Consider the following 22,016-nt stretch of genomic DNA (forward strand, 5'->3'; position numbering starts at 1 on the left):
TTTAGCCACGGTGTACTGTCAATTTAGGGCCAGATAGCACGGCATTTTGCTTTGTGCTTGTGTTTGTGTTTCCCAATAAGCAATATAGTTTTGTTTTGACTGTGTTGTAATTTGGTTTATCCTGAACCTCTCTCTCTCTTCCCTCTCTCTCCCCCCCCTCTCTCTCTCTTCTCTCTCTCTTCCCTCTCTCTCCCCCCCTCTCTCTCTTCTCCTCTCTCTATCCTCCTCTCTCTCTCTCTCTCTCTCTCGTCCCTCTCCTCTCTCTCTCTCCCCTCTCACCTTCCTCTCTCTCTTCCATCTCTCCTCTCTCTCTCTCTCGCTCTGTCTCTCTCTCTCTCTTCCCTCTCCTCCTTCTCTCTCTTCCCTCTTCCCTCTCTCTCTCTCCCCTCCCTCTCTCTCTTCTATCTCTCTCTCTCTCTCTCTCTCTCTCTCGCACTGTCTCTCTCTCTCGCTCTGTCTCTCTCGCTCTGTCTCTCTCTCTCTTCCCTCTCCCCTCCCTCTCTCTCTTCTCTCTCTCTCTCTCTCTCTCTCTCTCTCTCTCTCTCTCTCTCTCTCTCTCTCTCTCTCTCTTCCCTCCTCTCTAGATAGTAATCTGTGGTCAGAGGGATGCACCGGACACCTCCAGTCTGCTAGCAACAGTCAACTCTCTGTTCCTTCCACACAAGGTAAGAATTAAGGGCTAAATTCATTATTAGGCAGTTTTTAGCAGCAATCCACCAGTACAGTACATCCTGACCAACCTCTCTCTAAATTAGTTATTACTAGTTACTTGTTACTTATTATAAACTGGGACGTTCAAGCCCTGGATGCTGATTGGCTGAAAGCTGTGGTACATCAGACAATATACCACGGGTATGACACAAAATAGCTTGTTTACTGTTCTAATTACAGTGGTAACCTGTTTAAATAGTAATAAGGCACCTTGGGGTTTTGTGGTATATGGACTGTATCCAAGCACTCCACGTTGTGCAATATACACGTTGTGTATATTTGCCATATACCACACCCCCTTGGGCTTTATTGCTTATTTAAATTATTTCTAAGTTATTTTGGAGTGACACATCCTCTTGTCCTTAAGTTTGTCTCATAATGAGTGTTACAGCAATCATACCAAAAGGTCAGGTTGTCAAATTCATCTCTCTCACACACACACACACTTTCATACTCTCACACGGTCTCAAACACACACACACACACACACACACACAGCAGGGCTGGTTGTGACAGTGCCTGGGGTGTTGGCTAACCTCGTGTTGTTTAAATGTCAGGCACAGTGGCCTCGCTGTATCGCAAGCGATTATTAAGGCCTAAATTAATCCTAATGAAACTACTGATTTAGAGGACGACCGATTTTTGTTTTTTTCACGTCCGATACCAATTTTTGGAGGTCAAAGAGTTATGCCAATAATAAATAGAATTAAATTTGAACATTTTGAGACTTTTTCCCCAGAGACAACCATGTATGCAGTAACACACACATTATACAACCATACAATCAATTTGACTTTGTCTTTAACAATTGAACTACATAACAACATAATGGTTATCATTTATTTGAATGGTCAATCTCTTCATAAACTGGGTAAATCAAGATGTAGCCTAGGCCCACTCACAATACAGGTGGATGCATCTTCAATAGGAGTGTGTTCATCCATTTGAGATATCGAGATCGTTTTGGCTGATTCCAGTGGTCTTTGGGGCTGCAGATGACCATCTGTTTCCCTTTTCATTTGGGACCGTTTAGGCCTACTGATCAACAACATTTTCATATAAGTAGTCTGTTGTCTTCTTTTAGAAAAAATATGCGCTGTCTCCACTCGCGCAGCCAGACAGTTGGGCTTGGGCAGTTCGTCTCGGCAAGGGGAAAAACAATCAGCTTTGAAATTAGCACATTTTGCGTTATGGTTTGCTATCGCAAATAAAGTTCTAGAGTAACGTTAGTGAACTGATGTTAGCTTCAGAGCTACATGTACATTTACATGTACATTCTGTATTTATTTTTTTATTGACAGAGTAATCTAATCAATTACATTTGTGTCGATTTAGCTCAAATAGGCCTATCACCTCTTTTTTTTTTTAAGATGAGGCTAGTTGATTTGCAGCACGCACTGGTGTAAAGTAAAACTACTTTAAAGTACCACTTATTGGTACTTTATTTTACTATTTATATTTTGGACCTCTTTTACTTTTACTTCACTACATTCCTTAAGAAAATCTTGGTACTTTTTACTCCATACATTTTCCCTGACACCCAAAAGTACTCGTTACATTTCCAATGCCTTGCAGGACAGGAAAATAGTCAAATTCACACATCCCTACTGCCTCTGATCTGGCGGACTCACTAAACACACATGCTTCGTTTTTATAAATGATATCTGAATGTTGGAGTGTGCCCGTGGCTTTCCGTAAATTTAAAAAAAAAGAAAAGAAAATGGGGCCGTCTGGCTTGCTTAATATAAGGAATTTGAATTGATTTCAACTTTTGATACTTAAATATATTTTAAACCAAATACTTTTAGACTTTTACTCAAGTAGAATTTTACTGGGTGACCTACTTTTACCTTAATAGAAAATGACTCAAGTATCTTTACTTTTACTCAAGTATGACAGTTGTACTTTTTCCACCCCTGGCAGCCAGCCACCATTAGGCTACTGTGTAGCTGTAGGCCTATTTATAAAATAGTTGTTTCATTGTGTGAATAGTTTTTCCACCTACCCTCCTTTTGTAAAATGGATGCTTCTGGATTTTGGCAATGAGGCCCTTTATTTTCTTCCCCAGATGTATCCCCCTTTTAATGTATCAATTGCCCGTGACATAGCTTTATCATTTATATCCTGTGTTTGACTTGGACAGGAGGTCACCGGAGTTGAGTAGCCAACCAGCACCTCAATTTTTCTACTGAGCTCATTGTTCTCATATAGAATATTAGCTCAAAAGTATTGTGGAGCTCTTGCCCATATAAACAGTAGCCTACCAGTCCCAAAAATGAATAGGCCTCCAGCACCTATTTCAGTCCTAGCTCCTAACTTTATTCATCTCATGTCATCATGAGTTTTATTCATTTCTTGGTTGTCTTTTCTTTTGTTCGCATGTGAGCATGTCGGGTTTCTCTGTCCTGTCAATGCTGAGGTGATCACGCCACCTCAGCACGGATATAGAAAAAGGCTAATTTGGGGATGATCGATAGCTGAGTATTTCTTGTCTTAACACACCATCACCAATGAGCCAATCGTTCAGCCTGCCTCTTAGAACCACAGTCCTGCTCAGCGGCGGCAATCAGGAATTTCTCACTGGGGGTAGCTGTGAGGTAACTTGGCCATTGCACAGGGGTAGAGGGATGCAACACCGCAGGACACGTGGGCTCCGACAGAGATCATTGCGGCACAGTCTGCGTTTTTCATTTTTCATGGCTACAAACCCAGGCACTTAATTAATGAAAATATTTGTGTGAAGTAACCGTATATAGTTCTGTATAAAACTTAACAAAACATTGATTTACTGTGTATGTGTATGTAGCCTACCCTACTATGTGAGAGAGATGCATGGAACAATTCCAATGCCTTTAATGGCAAATAGAGAAACGTTTCATCTCCGTTCTTTGCAAAAATGGTCTGTATAAACACATTACATGTCATTTCTAGCCTATTACATTTTATATGACTGGAAACATCAGCAGAATCTTTTTAATGCTACAGAAAATACAGGGTATAGCCTACCACTGACAGTCCACGCACTGCCACTGACAGTCCACGCACTGCCACTGACAGTCCACGCACTGCCACTCACAGTCCACGCACTGCCACTGACAATCCACGCACTGCCACTGACAGTCCACGCACTGCCACTCACAGTCCACGCACTGCCACTCACAGTCCACGCACTGCCACTGACAGTCCACGCACTGCCACTGACAGTCCACGCACTGCCACTCACAGTCCACGCACTGCCACTGACCGTCCACACACTGCCACTCACAGTCCACGCACTGCCACTCACAGTCCACGCACTGCCACTGACAGTCCACGCACTGCCACTGACAGTCCACGCACTGCCACTCACAGTCCACGCACTTCCACTGACAGTCCACGCACTGCCACTGACAGTCCACGCACTGCCACTGACAGTCCACGCACTGCCACTGACAGTCCACGCACTGCCACTGACAGTCCACGCACTGCCACTGACAGTCCACGCACTACTACTGACAGTCCACGCACTACCACTGACAGTTCACACACTACTACTGACAGGTCTGCGGGTTCATTGTGTGAATTAATAAATGAATGAATTTCTCTCTGCCTGTTTTTTTGCAATGCAGCAATGTATCCATTTAGCCAGTGTGATCACATCATACCATAGCTTCACGTCGCTCTCACCTTTCAAACTTCCACGACAGTTCATTGCCAACACTGTCGCCTATTTTATATCTGTTCAGCAAACAAGTGGATCGATCGACGCTTCTCTCCTCGGAAAGTTCTAGGTTTCAAACTACAGTACCAGTCAAAGGTTTGGACACAACTATTCATTCAACGGTTTTTCTTTATTTTTACTATTTTCTGCATTGTAGAAATAATAGTGAAGACATCAAAACTATGAAATAACACATATGGAATCATGTAGTAACCAAGAAAGTGTTAAACAAATCAAAATATATTTTATATTCTTTGCCTTGATGACAGCTTTGCACACTCTTGGCATTCTCTCAACCAGCGTCATGAGGTAGTCACCTGGAATGCATTTCAATTAACAGGTGTGCCATGTTAATTTGTGGAATTTCTTTCCTCAATGCATTTGAGCCAACCCGTTGTGTTGTGACAAGGTAGGGGTGCTATACAGAAGATAGCCCTATTTGATAAAATACCAAGTCCATATTATGGCAAGAACAGCTCAAATATGCAAAGAAAATGACAGTCCATCATTACTTTAAGACATAAAAGTCAGTCAATCTGTAAAATTTCAAGAACTTTGAAAGTTTCTTTTAAGTGCACAATAAACATCAAGCGCTATGATGAAACTGGCTCTCATGAGGACCGCCACAGGAAAGGAAAACCCAGAGTTACCTCTTCTGCAGAGGATAAGTTCATTAGAGTTAACTGCACCTCAGATTTCAGCTCAAATAAATGCTTCACAGAGTTCAACTAATAGATACATCAACTGTTCAGAGGAGACTGCGTGAATCAGGCCTTCATGGTCGAATTGTTGCAAAGAAACCACTACTTGGTTTGCTTAGACAAAGAAACAAAAGCAATGGACATTAAACCTCTGGAAATCGGTCCTTTGGTCTGATGAGTCCAAATGTGAGACTTTTGGTTCCAACCACCGTGTCTTTGTGTGACGCAGAGTAGGTGAACGGATCATCTCCGCATGTGTGGTTCCCACCGTCAAGAATGGAGGAGGAGGTGTGATGTTGTGGGGGTGTATTTCTGGTGACACTGTCTGTGATTTATTTAGAATTCAAGGCACACTTAACCAGCATGGCTACCACAGCATTCTGCAGCGATACACCATCCCATCGGGTTTGCTCTTAGTGGGACTATCATTTGTTTTTTCAACAAGACAATGACCCAGGTCACACCTCCAGGCTGTGTAAAGGTTATTTGACCTAGAAGGAGAGTGATGGTGCTGCATCAGATGACCTGGCCTCCCCAATCTCCCTGACCTCAACCCTATTGAGATGGTTTGGGATGAGTTGGACCGCAGAGTGAAGGAAAAGCCAACAAGTGCTCAGCATATGTGGGAACTCCTTTAAGACCTCCATTTTGATGAAGCATTCCAGGTGAAACTAGTTGAGAGAATGCCAAGAGTGTGCAAAGCTGTCATCAAGGCAAAGGGGTGACTACTTTGAAGAATCTCACATATAAAATATGTTTTGACTTATTTAACACTTTTTTTCCATATGTTTTGATGTCTTTGTTATTGTTCTACAATGTAGAAAATAGTAAAAATAAATAAAAACCCTTGAATGAGTTTATATATAGCATAGGCTACCTGTTTAAGAGAGAGGTGAGTTGCCATAGGAGATGCATCAATTACAAGGGGGGAGCGGTGAAATATCCGCCAGAGTTTAGGCTACCCTTGTCAATAAGTGATTGCACAGATTAAAATGTAGGCCTGGTGCCAACATTACCATCCGTTGGTTCACAAACATGTGTCAACAGCAGATAGAATATGGACAGGCTGTGTGCATGTGTTTCTATTCTCTAATGGTTGTCAATTTCATCTTCTTATACAGTAGCCTAGGCCTATATCACAGCTGTCTCCATATCTCCCCTCCACTTTCCTTGGCAATTTATGTGATGGGCTACATTGATTTGGCATTATCCTATAGTGTCGACTAGTTGTTGATATCCTATAGAAAGGATTTGAAGCAAAGACGAGGTTTTTAATACTTTTTTTCTGAGAATGGAGAAATGTGATTTGAGCAAGATGCGCTGCAGGCGGCTTTGATTAATGGGTCCTTTTAGGTGGGTGGGTGTGCATGTATGAGTTCGCTAATTATCTCTGTCCATTCAGAGAGTTTCCTAAAATAAGTCGAGCCTGTCTGGACTTTATCTCTTTAATCAGGTAGAAAGAAAACTGTCGGCAGCCAGCGTCACGAGGGTCGACATGTGCAATTGAGGAAGGATGACAGGTGGCAGTTTTGCATTTCCTCTCTTATTTGATGGGGAGCAGAAAATGAAACGTGATTCATCCTGTAGGATGAATATCCTAATGGTTTCAGTAGCGTATTATTTCTTCCAGTATGTGATGTTTCTCTCATTACGGCGTCCTCTCTAGCCACTGTCTAACAACATACCCTAATGCCACTGAGGAAAGACCGCGGCAATCTATACTTTGCGACCACTGACACTTATGCACACCAACACACACACACACACTCAATACAATTCTATTATCTTTATCGTGAGGTAGTCTGCTGCTGTTTAGCAGTCAGTTTTTTGGAAAGAAAATGCTATAATGCTCATTTATTTCACATTTTTAAACATGTACCTTGATGATATCTCAGTTCAATGGGGTAATGGGAACACGTAGGAGATCACAGCATAGAGATCGGCCATAAGGATTACCACCAGGACCAGCAATAACCCGTACAGATGAACATGTAGAGAGAAGGTCATGCCGCACCGGATAAAGCCATGAGTAGAATGATGCCGCACAAGAGAAGAGAGAGAACGTAACAGGACACCGCTGGGTGTCCATATTCAAATGCCCTAAGAAGTTCTGGGAGAGAGCAATGTCAACTCTAGCTAAGAGGGTCAGGGATAATGTGGGACCTCGGGATGTTTCTGGGGCTTAGAATGGAGAGCAGAGAAAGAGGGATAGAAAATGGAAACCCTCGGTTGGGCCGATATCATCATGAATGGAAGGAGAGATGTTGTCATTTTTAACAAGCCTATAATTGAGAGAAAGAAAGAGGGTACCACAGACATGCATCTCCAGATGTAGACAAAACAGAAAGCCATTAGCAGTACCCTTGGACACACACACACACACACGCCCCAGGAGAGAGAGCCTTGGGCGGGCCGAGAGCTGATAATCTAAAGTGGTTCCCAATCCTTTTCTGAATTTTGCTCTGGCCCAGAGTTCCCCGGAAGTTCCCCCTCGTGCATTTTACCAGTAAGCCAATGGTCTCATGAGTCTTCTCAAGTACCCCCTATGGATAGGCCAAGTACCCCAGGTTAGCACCCCTGGTTGGGAACCACTGATTTAACAATATTGCCCTCTAGCGGGAGAACTACTGTTCCCTTAACATCTGATAAGAAGGAGGGAGGGAGGGAGGGAGGGAGGGGAAAGGATGGAGAGAGGGAGGGAAGTTGAAAAGAGGGAGGATAAGGTGGAGGAGAAAGGGAGAAGAGAGAGAAGGACAGATAAGAGAAGAGAGCGGAGGAAATAAAATAACAAGGGAAGTGTTCTCCACGACACATTAGGCAGAGGGAGAGACGATGTAGTTTAATTCAATTCTAATCATGAAGTCATCTGTCGGTCAGGGCTGAGGCAAGGCAGGGTTGAGGCAATTGAGGGGAATGAGCTGTGTCCAGTTTGATGCATTTTAGCATCACGTACTTTGTTTATTCCATGTATATTCATTGCTCTAATCTAGAGCCCTCAAACTCAACTCTGGATCTCGACGCTAGTTCCAGTGTTTTTTCATTATTTTAAACCTGGGACACCAGGTGGGTGCAATATATTATCAGGTAGAACAGAAAACCAGCAGGCTCTGGACCTCGTAGCGTAAGAGTTGAATACCCCTGCTCTAGAGTTAAATGCTCCCCCCCCCCCCCCCCATATCAATTAATGCTCCAGACAATGATGTGTAAAATCGGCCTTGATTGTAATTGATGTGTGCTAGATGTTGGTAGATGTTCTATTAAAGGCCAAAATGGGTTGATTATCAGGTTGCTGGTTGTGCCTAACCTTTTTCTCACATAGGTTTTACGACGGTTACAAGTAAACACACATCACCTTTTAACAAGTCCCCAATCTCTGTTATACACGCCCTTTCTCTCTGGATCTCTTTCCTTTTCTTGTCTCTTTCTTCTTCAGTCTAAAAATCACCTTCCTTTTCACACCCTCTCTTTCTATCATAAGGGAATAGGGATTGGCAGTATTTTACAGTAGTGCCGGCTGTCGGCTATACAGCCGATTACAGAGTATTTTTCAGCCGGGTACTTTTTTCCACTTAAATCTACTAGGCTAGTCAGAAAAAATAGTCTGGGAGCGAGCTGTGGTTGCAGTCAAATTTCTACTCGGAGGAAGAGCGCATGAATTTGCACATCCCGTATAATGTGTTAAGGATGAGTTGAAATCTACATATCCTATTGTTTAATGGCACATTCATTTATTTTATTTCACGCGCTGTGTCCGACATTAACGATGGCCTGCTGGCCCGGGGCCACTAAATCACGTTGGGCCAGTGGATATCGTCAGTCACTGGGCCAGTAACTCTTGGGCCAGTAACTTTTCAGTGCCTTTTTGCATTCCAGTTCAACATTTATCTGCTCTGTCGCAGTCTACCATTGAAGACTACACGCATAAATGTCATGCTATTTGTATTTGAGAAATCTGATTGGCTGTTCATTCAAGCGCCACCACGCAACTTCTCGAGCAGTACTGATGTCTCACTGAGCGTATTTCTTTTAGGAAAAGTGATTTGCAAAAGTTAACCTCCAATAGTGAACATACTAGCAATATGCTAGCTGCTGTTGATAGTCTGCAAAAAGAAAGCTTCAAAATAAATGCTGGGCATTCCTCTTGGCTAGCCTACTGTAACCATGTCATTTCTCTTTTGGTATGTTTTTCATGGTTTGGGCAAGGCCCCTTAGTTCCAGTGAAGGCAAATCTTAACACTACGCTATAGCATACAATGACATTCTAGACGATTCTGTGCTTCTAACTTCGTGGCAACAGTTTGGAGAAGGCCCTTTCCTGTTTCAGCATGACCATGCCCCTGTGCACAAAGCGAGGTCCATACAGAAATGGTTTGTTGAGATTGGTATGGTAGAACTTAACTGTCCTGCACAGAGCCCTGACCTCAACCCCATCAAACACCTTGAGGATGTATTGGAACGGCAACTGTGAGCCAGGCCTAAGCGCACAACATCAGTGCCCGAACCTCACTAAGGCTCTTGTCGCTGAATGGAAGCAATTACCCGCAGTAATGCTTCAACATCTAGTGTAAAGCCTTCCCAGAAGTGTGAGGCTCTTATAGCAGCAAACGGGGAACCAACTCCATGTTAATGCCCATGATTTTGTAATGAGATGTTAAATGAGCAGGTGTCCACATTCTTTTAGTCATGTTATTGGGAACTGGAACACGCTGTTCACATCGATCCAGAGCATCCCAAACATGCTCTTATCCTCTATCCTCCCTTCCCTCTTCCCCTCATGTCCTTTTCTGAGCTGTAGGTGTTCTCGGAGCTACCCAGCATGCAACAGCTTGACTCGTCCCCCACCTGCTCTCCTCCCTTCTTTCCTCTCCTCCTCCTGTCGTCCAGTTCTGTCGGGGGTTCTCATCGCCCACTCTGAGAGAGTGCGTGTGTGTGTGTGTTAGCCATTTTATTGCACTCTGTTAATCGCCTGCTGAGCCTATCGACCAGTCAGAGGCCAGACCATAGTTTGATTGACAGCTCTAGACATTCTAGCAGACGGATTCCATCTCAGGGAGCTGTCTGCAGCCTTCCGACATCTCAATTTCTCCTTCCTTCACGATTACACTCCAATCAACTCCTATCATCATCACTCTATCGTCACGTCTCCATCCATCTGTCCCTCACCTTCTCGTCTCCCGTAGGGAAAAGAAAGAGGGAGAAGTTGGGATGGATGAAGGGTGGGGAGGGATGAGTGTGCATATGTGAAGTTTGCGAACTCAGTCAGTGTTTAAACTCCGATCAGTCTCTGTCAATGACTCCAGTTGTACTTATGTCATGCAATAAAATGCAAATGAATTACTTAAAAATCATACAATGTGATTTTCTGCATTTTTGTTTTAGATTCCGTCTCTCACAGTTGAAGTGTACCTATGATAAAAATTCCAGACCTCTACATGCTTTGTAAGTAGGAAAACCTGCAAAATCGGCAGTGTATCAAATACTTGTTCTCCCCACTGTATACCTCTCAGTCTGCCTCTCACCCTCTCTCTCCCTCGGCCTCTCACCCTCTCTCTCGTTAGATATTACATTAATACATGTATCTTGCGGTGATGTGAGCGGCTGACTGCGTGTGTGTTTTGCATGTGTGCCCGCGCTGTTCGCCACACGTCAGAGCGGCGTCTGTGTTGCCTACGGGGATGTCCAGATGCCAGGTTGTTTCAGTGACTGAACAGGTCCTCGACTCTGTGTGAGTGGGTGTGAGTGAGAGAGAGAGAGAAAGAGAGTACATCTCTTCATGCATGGCTGCACAAAGCCCAGGATTTCAGAGATGTTATGCTCATCACTCTTCCTCAGGTGTGTCAGGATTTGGGAGCTCATAAAGTGCGTGTGTGTGTGCGTGCGTGTGTGTGTGTGTCAGCAGGCAGTGGGCTCCTGTGTATGTGTCTGTTTATTTGTGGCAGTGCAGGTAGGCTACACTGTTAGTTCTATTACTCTCTGGGTCATAAGCCTGAGCCATCTGTTCTCCAGCGCGCACGCACACACACACACGCACACACAGGTGGGACAGCTCATAATATCGCTGCACGGTTTAAACTTCATGGAAGAAGTGGAGTTTGGCACAAATGCAACACAGCGGTGTACGTGCCTGCGGTAGCAGGGTCAGTCAGAGTATGAGGGGACGAAGCCTGTGGGAGTTTAGCAATGCTGTTGTGTGCAGCCAACTGTGCCGTCTGTGCTAACGAACTACAGACTCACTCACCTAGAACACTATCACACACACACACACACACACACACATACACACACACAGACTACGAATCCAACTATACACACACTCTCACGTAGCGCCTTTGCCATGTATTGTCCCCAGGTGTATGACATGTTGTGCTGGATACAGATAGAAACATGACATCCATAGAGAAATAGGTATGCTATCTGACAAGTGACAGATAAGAAAGAAAGAGACCGAGAGAGAAGAAGAGTGAGGAAGAGAGAAAGAAAAGAGGTGGGAGTGGAACAGAGAGAGAGAAAGAAAGAAAGAAAGAAAGAAAGAAAGAAAGAAAGAAAGAAAGAAAGGAAGGAAGGAAGGAAGGAAGGAAGGAAGGAAGGAAGGAAGGGAAGAAAGAGACTGAAAGAGAGGAAGAGCAGAGTCCAGTAGAAGGGTTCAGCAGGCCAGGGAAATCCTTCTTCCGTCTCCATGGCAACAGTCATGCTGTTCTGCCCACATTCCATCACACTTCTCACCAGTGTTCCCCGAAGATAAATAAAATAAAACATATTTTGGTGTTATGCCAAACAAAAGCTCTTTCTCTCGCTCTGTAAATATAGTGTCCTGCCACGTCTCAGTATTAAAGCCCACTGCTCACTAAACCTCGGGCCTTGTTCCAAGTTCACTACTAGCCACGACTCCCCAGTCACTTCACTCAGATCTGAGAGGATAAGCACTGAAAAAAAGGACATTTTACTTAGAGGGAGAGTTAATGACAACATTTCTAATGTCCATCCAATCCTGTCAGATCTATGAAGTGCCAAGGGGTTAGGGGCTAGGGACTAGCAGTTGAAATGGAACCAGCCCATTAGTGACATGACCGCAACAAGACAGTCGATCCATGTAGATAAACTAGAGACCGACCGCAATTCCTCAGGTAAAAGGTCAGCAGCGGGTCACCCTCTCTCTCCTCCTCTTCTCATGAGTCCTCCTGTTCTCCATCCTTCCCTCTCTCCCTCCATCTTTCTCTCCCCCACTCTTTGGGGAGCCAGATTGTCTGACAGGCTAAAAGAAGTGACACGCATTTGACAGGAAGCAGACTGAGGAACATAGATGTTCTGCTGCCTCTCAGTGACCACACACACACACACACACACACATTCCTTGTTACTGTAACTGGTGTGATGGGGGGCATCGACCCTAGTCTTATGAAGTTATTTCGGGGAGAGGGGGAGGCGCAGGGAGGTGGAAAGGGGATCGATATGAATGTGGCGCTTCCTGATGAGAAGTCTGGAAAACAGACCCCCCCCTACCTCCACACACATACACACACCCTAGTCTCACACACTGTGAGTCATGCACAGTGCAGAGCTGCCCTCGTCGATAAAAAGAGTGATTGTTGATTGAAAAAGCTACCTCCTTGTTATCATCACCCCCTCCCTTCTCTCTCCTGACAGGGCTACATTCTCGGAAGGGTAGGGTTAGGATACAGTATTGTTCCCTGGGGTACAACAATGTCAAAATACACAATGTACCTTCAGAGGTACACAATCTCACATGGTACTGTTCGGGAACCATTTACTGTGCATGTGTGGATCATTTAGTATAATGGTACATTTCTGTATCCCATATTTTTCTGAAACAAAATATTCCGTGCACCGTAGAATTGGCGCCTTTCCTATGTTGCTATGTGCAAAATAGCTAAATGAACCAGCATATTGGGATTGAGAACAATACATCGGAGGCAGCAGAGACGAGGAAACAGCACTTGCCTTAAGCCCTATTTGGACGGGATTAGTTTTACTGTAGGTGGTCGGGTAATGTAATTATGTGCACAAGCGCAAAACAACACATCTGTAATTTTAGTTCCGTCCGAATCTGCCATGTCAGTCATTTGTACATGGCAGGAGAGTAACAATTGCAGCCAGAATAACATACTGTTTTTGGGAGTATTCCAAGGTCCTCTGATAATACTAGTCCCATGTGAATCGTCATCCCTGTGTTTTGAGAGAAATGTCTGCGTTTGACAGGTTTTGCTCACGCTTTGAACAAGAAACAATAACTGATTTGATAAATTGATCGTGCTGCCTACAGTTGAAGTCAGAAGTTTATGTACACAGCCAAATACATTTAAACTGAGTTTTTCACAATTCCACAAATCCTAGTAAAAATTCCCTGTCTTAGGTCAGTTAGGATCACCGCTTTATTTTAAGAATGTGAAATGTCAGAATAATAGTAGAGAGAATGATTTATTTCAGCTTTTATTTCTTTCATCACATTCCCAGTGGGTCAGAAGTTTACATACACTCAATTAGTATTTGGTAGCATTGCCTTTAAATTGTTTGACTTGGGTCAAACATTTCAGGTAGCCTCCCACAAGCTTCCCACAATAAGTTGGGTGAATTTTGGCCCATTCCTCCTGACAGAGCTGGTGTAACTGAGTCAGGTTTGTAGGCCTCCTTGCTCGCACACGCTTTTTCAGTTCTGCCCACTAATTGTCTATGGGATTGAGGTAAGGGCTTTGTGATGGCCACTCCAATACCTTGACTTCGTTGTCCTTATGCCATTTGCTACAACTTTGGAAATATGCTTTGGGTCATTGTCCATTTGGAAGACCCATTTGTGACCAAGCTTTAACTTTCTAACTGATGTCTTGAGATATTGCTTCAATATATCCAAATAATTTCCCTACCTCATGATGCCATCTATTTTGTGAAGTGCACCAGTCCCTCCTGCAGCAAAGCACCCCCACAACATGATGCTGCCTCCGCCCGTGCTTCACGGTTGGGATGGTGTTCTTCGGCTTGTAAGCCTCCCCGTTTTTCCTCCAAATATAACGATGGTCATTATGGCCAAACAGTTCTATTTTTGTTTCATCAGACCAGAGGACATTTCTCCAAAAAGTACGATCTTTGTCCCCATGTGCAATTGCTGCTGTTCTAAGATTGATTTGCACTTTAGGAGACAGAACGTGTCTTCTACCTGAGCGGTATGACGGCTGCGTGGTCCCGTGGTGTTTATACTTGCGTACTATTGTTTGTACAGATGAACGTGGTACCTTCAGGCGTTTGGAAATTGCTCCCAGGGATGAACCAGACTTGTGGAGGTCTACATTTTTTTTCTGAGGTCTTGGCTGATTTATTTTGATTTTCCCATGATATCAAGCAAAGAGGCACTGAGTTTGAAGGTTGGCCTTGAAACACATCCACAGGTACACCTCCAATTGACTCAAATTTTCTGGAATTTTCCAAGCTGTTAAAAGGCACTGTCAATTTAGTGTATGTAAACTTCTGACCCACTGGAATTGTGATACAGTGAATTATAAGTGAAATAATCTGTAAACAATTGTTGGAAAAATGACTTGTGTCATGCACAAAGTAGATGTCCTAACCGACTTGCCAAAACTATAGTTGGTTAACAAGAAATTTGTGACGTGGTTGAAAAACGAGTTTTAATGACTTCAACCTAAGTGTATGTAAACTTCCGACTTCAACTGTACAAGGGACTACATGTATCAACTTTCACAGTAAATGTTTTTCTTCATGTTTTCTGCATATGATTTGAATATTGCCAAATTCATCAATAAAAAATATTGCGCCTATTTAATGTAACCCTTGCTGTTAATAGATTGCAATGCAGAATACAACTGACCTAAACATTTGAAAATGATAGATTCACTTTCGCATCCATAGCCTTAAAACACATCTAACGTGCAAGTGCACTGTTTAAGCTCACTTCTGAAGGCTTGGGGACATTTAGATCACAATATCCTAATGATTATGATCACACTTCCTCAATTCAAATATTATGGTGACACTATACCAGAGATGGTTTGGTAAGGTTTCGAAATTTGTGAAACAAATGGACTTGTTGAAATATCTTCACGCCTAGAAAACATCTTCAGAGTAACATTTATTGGGAAAAAAAGAAAGAATTACAGGGGGTTCGTCCAAATCGTCCAACGGAATGACAGACGTTGTGGGGCGGCAGCGTAGCCTCGTGGTTAGAGCGTTGGACTCGTAGCCGGAAGTTTGCAAGTTCAAATCCCTCAGCTGACAAGGTACAATATCTGTTGTTCTGTCCCTGAACAGCCAGGCCGTTATTGAAAATAAGAATTTGCGCTTAACTGACTTGCCTAGTTAAATAAAGATTTTTAAAAAAATAGCCAATGTTCTCTAGTAATACTAGTCGCTGTGCGAAGTGGAGTTAGCCTAATTGTCTAAGAAAATTGAGGAGAGAACACACCCCAACTTAATTAGGTCTGTAATCAATAGCCTAACTGTTACATGTGCCTGGCTTTATACATCATCCATATACAGTATTCTGATCCCTTGACTTTTTCTACAATCTACACACAATACCCAATAATGACGAAGCAAAACAATTTTTTTTTTACACATTTTTGGCTAATTTATTAAAAATAAAACACTGAAATATCACATTTACATAAGTATACAGACCCTTTACTCAGTACTTTGTTGAAGCACCTTTGGCAGCGATTGCAGCCTCAAGTCTTCTTGTGTATGACGATAGAAGCTTGGCACAACTGTATTTGGGGAGTATGTCCCATTCTTCTCTGCAGATCCTCTCAAGCTCTGTCAGGTTGGATGGGGAACATTGCTGCACAGCTGTTTTCAGAGAGCTATTTTCAGGTCTCTCCAGAGATGTTCGATCGGGTTCAAGTCTGGGCACTGGCTGGGTCACTCAAGGACATTCAGAGACTTGTCCCGAAGCCTCTCCTGCGTTGTCTTGGCTGTGTGCTTAGTGTCGTTGTCCTGGTGGAAGGTGAATCTTCGGCCCAGTCTGAGATCCTGAGCGCTCTGGAGCAGGTTTTCATCAAGGATCTCTCTGTACTTTGCTCCGTTCATCTTTGCCTTGATCCTGACAAGTCTCCTAGTCCCTTCTGCCAGGTTTCCTTCAGACATGGTGCTTGACATTCAGGCCAAAAAGTTTAATCTTGGTTTCATCAGACCAGAGAATCTTGTTTCTCATGGTCTGAGAGTCTTTAAGTGCCTTTTGGCAAACTCCAAGCGGGCTGTGCTGTGTCTTTTACTGAGGAGTGGCTTCCGTCTGACCACTCTACCATAAAGGCCTAATTGGAGTCCTGCAGAGATAGTTGTCCTTCTGGAAGGTTCTCCCATCTCCACAGAGGAAATCTGGAGCTCTGTCAGAGTGACCATCGGATTCTTGCTCACCTCCCTGACCAAGGCCCTCTCCCTCGATTGTTCAGTTTGGTGGTTGCAAACTTCTTCCATTTAATAATGATGGAGCCCACTGTGTTCTTTGGGACCTTCAATGCTGCAGAAATGTTTTGGTACCCTTCCCCAGATCTGTGCCTCGATACAATCCTGTCTCAGAGCTCTACGGACAATTCCTTTGACCTCATGGCTTGGTTTTTGTTCTGACATGCACTGGCAACTGTGGGACCTTATATAGACAGGTGTGTGCCTTGCCAAATCGTGTTCAATCTGAATTGTAGAATCAAGTTGTAGAAACATCTCAAGGATTATCATTGGAAACAGGATGCACCTGAGCTCAATTACGAGTCTTATAGCAAAGGGTCTGAATACTTGTGTAAATGAGGTTTTTCTGATTTTTATTTATCATTATTGGGTATTGTGTGTAGATTGATGAGGTAAAACTACATTTTAGAATAAGGCTGTAATGTAACAAAATGTATACAAGGGAATGGGTCTGAATACTTTCTGATTGCACTGTATGTGTTTAGAAATAAGACGGATCTTGCTTCTGTTGCCTGTTTCAGTGTTTGTTTAATAGCCTAATGATTCCGTGAGCACCAAGCCTCATGCGATGGCAAAATGTTGGATAAAGCAATTTCACAGATTTGTCTGTTTTTAAATCTTTGCTCTGCTGTAATAACAGCTTCCCTATTTTTTTCTCTCTCGTTAGAACAGACTGGTATTACTCATCATTTATTTAGCGTTCACACTGTTCCAGACAGGCAGAAAAATAATATTGTTATCTAACAGCACCTGTTTGTCAAACATAATATGTACGCAGCTCTCACTCCTATAGCCTCCTTTCTCTTGATCTCCATCTTATTGTTATCATTTCAATTAGTATTATTATGATCATCATTATAATATTAAGTCATGTTGTTGTCATTCGTAGCCTTGTGTAACCACCACCAGTAGGCCTAAGAGCACATCCTGTTGAGTAATATTACTGTAACTTACTTAGGCCTATATATGCCATCAACTCACATTTTATTAGTCACATACAACAGGTATACAACACCTCACAATGAAACGCTTACTTGCGAGCCCCTTAACCAACAATGAAGTTTCAAAAAATACAGATAAGAATAAGAGATAAAAGTAACAAGTAAATAAAGAGCACACAGCATTCGAAACATTCATGCTTTGAAATGAAATCAGGCATTTTAGTGTTCAAATTAAATAACAAAGGGAGCTCTGAATAATTAGCCTAAACAATAAATTAACCTTAATTCACAAATGCATGATACTGTTTTTAGTCTGCCGTAATAAATATTTTATATATATATTTTTTTTCTGTTAGAACAGACTCTCTGGTACACTCTCTTATTTATTTAGTCTTGTTTACACCGTTTCAAATGGGCAGAAACTAATTATATTGTTATCTAACAGCATTTTCTTTATCTCCAGTAGTTTCCACAACTAAGTCAAATGTCTTCCATAGATCTGACTTTCCCTTTCCCTCCTGAGCAACCAGTGAACATTCGCCTGTTTCGAGTTTATTTTTCACGTCGTACGCATCCATTTTGCTGTCGACGTTACCGTGTTCAGAGTTTGGTTATAACATCGATGTGAATATGATAGGCTATAGGTCAGGCCCTGTTGGTCACATGCATGCGATGCTTCCATGTTCCACATAAAGAGAGCAAGGGTTGAGGGAATAGGGAATGTATTTTCTAGACAAATTAGGGATTTCGGTAACAGAACTTTTGTTGGAAACAAATAAGAAGCTTAAATGGCTGTAATTATGTTGCACGGACAGCGCAATAAACACTTGCTGTGCTGCGGTGCTTTTTCGCTGCAGTAGGGAGGAGAGCGAGGCAACGTTTGCCAGTCACACAGGCACAAAGCTGTCGTTTTTTTCCAACAGTGTGACCACCGGGCGCTTTCCTGAGTCATTTGTATGTCTTAATTATTTCATCAAGCAGTGTGCTTAAAGCATCAGACAAGCTCAGTACATATGTAGTTGGTTTTATTCAACCACACAGGGTGTGTCTGTCTATATATGGAAAAAATAATTTTTAAACATTTCGACCAATCGATTGGATAACTCTCGGTCGGGATGACTCAGTGGACCAACATTTTTTTTATGTCGGGTACAGCCCTACTGCATTGGCCCTTTAATATCTTCACCATGCTCAAATGGATATTCAGAATCTGCTATTTTATTTTTACCTATCTACCAATCGGTGCTTTTTTTTTGCAAGGCATTGGAAAACCTCCCTGGTCTTTGTGGTTGAATCTGTGCTTCAAATGTACTACTTGATTGAGGGACCTTACAGATCATTTTATGTGTGGGGCACAGCGATGGGGTAGTCATAAATAAATAATTTTGCCATAACAAAGGGGTTGAAGATTTGTTGACAGAAGACCTTTCAGGTTTTAATTTTTTATTCATTTGTCAAAAATTCTAAAAACAAAGTTCCACTTTGACATTATGGGTTACTGTGTGTAGCCTCGTGACACAAAATCTCATTTGAATACATTTTCAATTGAGGCTGTAACATAAGAAATTGTGGAAAAAGTCAAGGGGTGTGAATACTTTCTGAAGGCACTGTATGACATTTCTTGTCATAAAGAGTTTTTTAATTTAAATTATAAAACATTTGCTTAGGCACTCACTTGGTGAAGGCTAAAGGGGTTAAAGCCATCACTAGCAAACAGCCATGAGTGGTACTGGTAACAAATAAATTAACTTGAAAGACACCCTGGGAAATATGCAAATATGTTTTTATACACTACAGTGTAAGAACAACACCCCCAATAATGTTTAGAGGTACATTTTTGCCACATAAAAGGAACGACTTTGTCACTTTGGTGGTAACCTAAAAATACAAATGTTTACCTTTTTCTAAAGGTGCGCTTTTGTACCTATGGACTACATATAAGAAAGGTACTTTCTCGTACCCCAAGGTACACTATTGGCTCTTTTAAGGTACAAACTGCAAGGGTACAATTATGTATCTATAACTAAATGGTTGTACCTAACAGGGTACCACAACAGTGACGAGCGTTTGTACCCTTTTAAGTACACTTGTGTGTACAATATATACCAGCATTTGCTATTCCTCTGTCTGCCTCTCTCTCTCTCCAGGTCCTGATGTTAGCTGATGGGGAGACAGAGGGCTACCTGTACCAGCGTCTACCCATCCTCTCCTCCCTGACCTGCCAGGGTAGCAGTGCCACAGCATACGTGTGTGAGGACTTCACCTGTGCCCTGCCTGTCACAGACCCACAGGAGCTACGCAGGCTACTGCTAGAGTAAAGAAGAGCGGGAGGGATGGCGAGAGACATAGAGGGAGAGAGGATCAGATGAACCCTGTCCTAACCTGCTCCAGCTAACCCAGTCCTAACCCTGCCCCGCTCACCTCCACCTCTACCTTAGTTTAACCTCCTGCACAGCAGGTATAACACATCCCTCTGTAACCCTACAGTAACCATACTCTCCCTGGCCATAAGGGCCCAGTCTAAATGCTCTGTAGATAGTGGGACCCACCACGTATATCAAGATGTGGAGGCGCGTAATCTCTAGGAGTCACAAGCCAGCAGTTCCAATAACAGCAGTTGTCTGCATAACTTAGTCACAGGCCTACTAAAGCGATACCAAGCAAAGGCCGTATCAGTTCTTCAGCAGTACACTAATAAACTGTGTGTAGATGTCAGTGGAGGCTGCTGAGGGGAGGACGGCTCATAGTAATGGCCGGATTGGAGTCAATGGAATGGTATCAACCAATGGCAACCACGTTTGATACCATTCCATTGACTCCATTCCGGCCATTATTAAGAGCCGTCCTCCCCTCAGCAGCCTCCACTGGTAGATGTTGATAGATAGTGTTCCAGGGATGCATTGAGGAATTGGTCTGAAGATGTAGTAGAGAACTCTCTTTATGGATGAACTCATACAGAATGTTCTTCTCCTTTGCTGATATTATCACACAAGCTCTTGCATGGAGCAGACAGGAGAAGCGTGTGCGCGTGTGCGTGCTTGAATGCGCTATGAACTGCCCTTTTCTCTCCATAACTCACCCCCGTAGCCTGTTAATGCCCTCTAGCATGCTATGACGCCCAAACTATAGTATAAAGACCCATAGGTGTATAGACTATGCATACGATGTATGGAACACTCTACAGCTCTAACTCTGCAAATAAACAGTACTTGAATACTCTTATTATTCTGTTCTGTGTTTACTACATGTGTGGGATGATGGATCATCAAGTGGAACTAGGGGGCCGCGACTCTGAAAAGTAAACAAAATATACACTGGAGTCTAAAGGCACCTTCTATATCCTGCTCTCCCGACTCCCCACCTTGTCTGACTTTGGCTACTACGATACTGAAGTATGAAGCACCATACATTTCCATGTCCCCCTCTTCCCCCCACCCCATGTTTGATAATGGACCACTTAGCGTGATGTGTATCCTGGAATGTCACTGTGTGAAGCGTCCCTAAGAAGCCCATACAGCCAATCTCTCCTCAACCAATGTAAGCAGGAATGCAGCCTATGAGAAGAGTCCCCTGTCCATAATACTTATCTCCATCCTGCGCCTCAGACTCCTGTACTATAAATACCCACACGGACACTGGTTTTTTTCATCTCTCACTGTCTCACTGCTCTCTAGGATTCATACTGAGGAATGTAAACTGTGTGTGTGTGTGTGTGTGTGTGTGTGTGTGTGAGACAGATGGGTCCGGGGATGTTGGAGGCTGAAGCGAGGGAGCTCGTCTCTGGAGGTCCCGCTCTGGGCTTTGGAAGCGGCAGAAACGAAAGAATGGAGAGAAAAAAAGACAGAAGGAAGGAAACAACAAGATGAGGAGAGGAAGGAAAACCAAATAAGCGAGAACCGTTGGGTCAAACAACCTCCATCTTCCTGTCCCCCGAGAGAGAGAGTAGGAGAAAGAAAGAATGAGGGACAACGGTTCCACCGAGCCATCTACACTCGTTCACTTCTCATCCCTTCTTTCTCTCTGCCAAACCCCTCCCCAACAGAGATGGCGTGGGCCACGAGAACGACAGAATGAAAGAACACATGCTGGCAGACGAGTGCATCTGTGGAGGAACAAGGGGAGGGAGCAGAGGGATGGGAAAAGAGAGAGGGAGGGAGATGATGGAGAGGGAGACCAGGGATGCAGAGCGAGAGAAGGATGATGAGGCCCTGTGTTCTGTTCTAGTTATGTCATGTCCTGACTTCACTTGTTACTTGTCAGATTGGCTTCTGTCACCCTTTTGTCACTTTGCCTCGTTTTTTTTTTTCTCTCCCTCAAACGCCTGTTCTCCTCTCTGCCTCTCTCTTTCCATCCCCAGCCAATGGTTTGTGAGGCAGGTTAGGGATGCTTCTACCCTTCTGCAGTTCTTCCTCTCTACTGTATCTCTGTCTCCCTCCCCCATTCGCCTGTCATATTCAGCTCGCTCTCACTCTCATTTTCGAAGTGGTCACATATGGCAAATGCTTCTCTAGCTCCTTTCTCATTCCCACCCCG

General features: G+C 43.4%; 1 protein-coding gene across 2 annotated transcripts in view; it reads left to right on the plus strand.

Moving 5' to 3' along the window:
- LOC139376634 (spermatogenesis associated 20) overlaps positions 1-21,594 on the plus strand; it is a 61,592-nt gene extending 39,998 nt beyond the window's left edge. Inside the window, exons 14-16 of one of the 2 annotated variants that reach the window (XR_011627951.1) lie at positions 585-665; positions 19,631-19,941; positions 21,221-21,594. Coding sequence is in view for 1 of the 2 variants with exons in the window: in XM_071119440.1 (XP_070975541.1) it covers positions 585-665; positions 19,631-19,801 (252 nt within the window). In the remaining variant the exon portion in view is untranslated. Of the gene's footprint in view, positions 1-584; positions 666-19,630; positions 20,706-21,220 lie in introns of those variants that run through there. The other variant, XM_071119440.1, reaches the window with a different exon arrangement.
- The last annotated feature ends 422 nt before the right edge of the window (positions 21,595-22,016 follow it).

The sequence above is a fragment of the Oncorhynchus clarkii genome, chromosome 20 (assembly GCF_045791955.1).
Source record: "Oncorhynchus clarkii lewisi isolate Uvic-CL-2024 chromosome 20, UVic_Ocla_1.0, whole genome shotgun sequence".
Taxonomy (NCBI): Eukaryota; Metazoa; Chordata; class Actinopteri; order Salmoniformes; family Salmonidae; genus Oncorhynchus; species Oncorhynchus clarkii.